Source organism: Physcomitrium patens, chromosome 14, assembly GCF_059467195.1.
Source record: "Physcomitrium patens ecotype Gransden chromosome 14, ASM5946719v1, whole genome shotgun sequence".
In the NCBI taxonomy this organism is placed as follows: Eukaryota; Viridiplantae; Streptophyta; class Bryopsida; order Funariales; family Funariaceae; genus Physcomitrium; species Physcomitrium patens.
This window is the reverse complement of record NC_143423.1, coordinates 14,708,256-14,711,516: the sequence shown is the minus strand read 5'-3', so window position 1 is coordinate 14,711,516 and position 3,261 is coordinate 14,708,256. Positions and strand designations below refer to the sequence as shown.

Below are 3,261 nucleotides of genomic sequence, written 5' to 3'. Positions count from 1 at the left end.
TCCATTATATTTATTAGTATTACTATCATCATCATCATCATTTTACAACTATTGAATTAACTAGCATAAATAAAAAAAGAAAGAAAAAAAAGAAAAAGAAATGGTAGTATTATCATAAAACTTTCAATAGGAATGATTCTTAATCTTGAACACTCTTTCATATATATATATATATATATATATATTCATATATGTTAAATAAATCCATGATTTTACTAAATAAATCCACCCTTGATAAAGATTATGATAATCATGATGAATGTGATTGGTTTTTATTGGTTGTAGATCCAAAAATGGAGAAATAAATCTAGAGGTTATTTAATTTTTAATTTTTTTCATGATGGTTAGGATGGATAGGTTGATTTTATAAAAGCTTAGGTCTATTTCATTTTCCTCTATATATATATAGAAGAATTAAAACTGTCCTAAGTCGTTGAACTCTAGACAATTAAAAGGGTAGAAGTAAAAGAAGAACACAGCTGGCCTGGACTTACAAACGAACATGCCCCACACAAAGCAGAAAATAATATTAAAATCAAAAAAAGAGCTTCTTTTCCACCCCTTTTCACACCTCCCTCGAAGCCACGAGGCGACGCCATCCCATTGGTCTTCATCCTCACGAATCGTGGCCTCCCCACCAATACCAGCCCTGTTGGACGTCACTCACCTTAATCAACGAAAAACATCAAATAATGAATAAAGCGCCACTATAATATATATTATTCATCCATCGGATGCCATGGCTTCCTTCTCCTTCTCCAAGCATCGGCTCCTTCTGCTTTCGAGCGTCAAGCTTTCGAGCTTTCGAGGAGGAGGACTCACGCGCATCGGATTGTTGTCGGAGCCATGGCGAAACCCGGTTCGGCATTTAATGCTACGGTATGGCTGGCTCTCCTCTCCTCTGCTTCTTCTTCTTCTATTCCCGGAGTTTGGTTCTATTTGTCGCGGTTGACGTCTTGGCATTGCACTTTGTGTCTGTGTTTGCGCAAGTTTCGCTTCGATTGTGGGTGTTGTGGGTGTTGAGAGTGTTGAAATTGTATATTACTTTGCTTGACGTTTCCTTCTAATGTGCTTTTTTGGATTTGAAAAGCTTTGGAGCGTCTCTGTTCGGGTAGTTGTAAGGGAGTATGGTGTTATGGTTAGGGCGTGTGGGTTGTGGGTGTTGGGGGTAGATCGAGCATGTAAGGCTTTGGCTGGGATTGGAGTTGGGTTGGTGATTGAAGCTGTGGAGATTGACTCGGGTTGAAGAAGGTTTGTGGGTGACTCGGTGTATTGATCTTCTGCAGATCCATGGACTTTTTGAGTGCGTAGTCTGTAGCTTCGCCCTGGAATGAGGACATAGGTTTCGATACTTGTAACGACATTGGGGGTGGATTAGGTCGTGTTCTACATCGAATGACGAGGTAGCTGTGGGATTGTGAGATGTCCGGTGGGTCTGTGTGAAGACTTTGCAGTTGTAGGTAGAGTTTATGTTCTCGCCGTTACATCATTGACGATGCTCCTCGATTGAATCACGTGATCGTGCGAGTTTAGGGGTTAATGTACACGATCATTATGCCGCTTTAGACTCAGTTGTCGTGTGGTCCTCATGGATTGCATTCCCTTCCATTATTCACAGTTCTCGTTGACATTGCTTCTTACTCGAATCGTGCTTGTCTGATTTTCAGAGCTTTGACACGCAGTCAATGTATTCGAAGTTTGAAAAGCTTCTCCTTTCAGTTGTGATGAACTGTTATTTTTTGAAAGATTGGCATCTGATAATTGAGAACTTCCCTCTGTGTTTTCATTCCGGATATAGCTTGTCCTTGTAGAGATCATTTGGTGCTCTTCGAATTTGTATTTCTGCAGCGTAGAAATCTCTAAGAGTTGTAGGCGATATGCACAAATGATAAACTGCCTAAGTGTTCCTTGAACAGAAGTGCGGATAATAGTAAACCTTGTCTGACATGGGTTCTTCCACTTCGGCTAATCGCCGAAGTCTAGTGGTCAACGTTTGACCGTTTTGTAGGCACTCATTACTTTTACGAAGATTTAAGTATTCAGTGTTTCTGTATTCGTCGATACTTTACTGTGTAAGAACTTGTCGTCTGTTTGATGAGAATTCGTTTTCTTCCTGTTGCGACCTGTTCGAATCATTTGTCCCTATGTAATGAATTGATCGTGTGTGGTCTGGAACAGAGGGATGTCGAGACGAGCTCCGGTTTGAATCCAGGGCTCATCGTCCTCATTGTGGTGTTAGGATCTTTGGTTGTTTTTCTCGTGGGCAACTTCTTCTTATATCAATATGCCCAGAAAAATCTTCCAGCCAAGAAAAAGAAGCCAGTGTCGAAGAAGAAACTGAAGAAGGAGAAACTGAAAGCAGGAGTACGTCCTCCCGGGGACTAAGTGTCAATGAGTAGGTTTGCGATATACTTCCAAGATATTGATATCTTGCAAGGTATCGCTACTGATTGGTCTTTTGGTATTGTACATTGGTGGAGTCACGATTTGCAGTAAGCATTGGCTGATTGGATGCCTGTAGGTGCGAAGCATAGGTTGGTTGTAGGTGCTCTGCGTTTAGTTCCTACTGAAGGCGTTGTCTGACCCGGAGAATGGGAGGGTGTAAATTTAGTTTCCTTTCATTTTGCAATGGAGATGATGTCCACTCTGCTTTCTTGCTTATTCGTGTAGGTGACTGTTAGTCTTCTGTACGTGTTGTTGGTGGCATCCGGAAAAAAAAGTGCATGTTCTCTAATTACTCATGGGTTTTAAAGCTGCTTTCTGCCTTGATCTTCAAATCTGGTCTTGAGGATGACCTTCCTGGTTGTGATTTCGAAATCTCTTACCAACTTCACGTTGCTTTCGAAGTTTTTACGCCACTCGCTATCCATCTTTTTGAACCTCCAGAAGCATCTTTAATCTTCTCTCGTGGAATGAAAATCAGTGAAGAACTTGCGAATCTCGATCTAAAGAAAACTCCTCAAGCAAGATGGAAAATATACATTTACAAGTTTGACCAAACTCCTTGACTTTCGCACCAATCACATTTTTACATACTCTCAGCCTATTCTTCATCCTGTTTAATGGAATACACTGTAATGTGCCAATTGTTGTAAGGTTTGCCACTTAACTTCGTGTTGCACCCATTACAAGTCATGAATTGAACGAGCATCTTTAAACTGACGATCGTTGTCAAAATCTTCGTTACCACAAAGAGCACGAAGTCAAACCATGCTAACCAAAACTCTGAATCCACTGAGTTTTCATTTCAAATAATTTTTG

The 3,261-nt window shown here is 40.6% G+C and overlaps 1 protein-coding gene across 1 annotated transcript; it reads left to right on the top strand.

Annotated features, from left to right (window-relative positions):
• Positions 1-789: 789 nt before the first annotated feature.
• On the top strand, positions 790-2,661 carry LOC112290987 (DNA-binding protein S1FA). The gene is made up of 2 exons (XM_024537891.3): positions 790-879; positions 2,179-2,661. Exons 1-2 carry the CDS (start codon positions 847-849, stop codon positions 2,383-2,385), a joined length of 240 nt encoding a protein of 79 aa, XP_024393659.1. The 5' UTR covers positions 790-846; the 3' UTR covers positions 2,386-2,661.
• Positions 2,662-3,261: the final 600 nt, after the last annotated feature.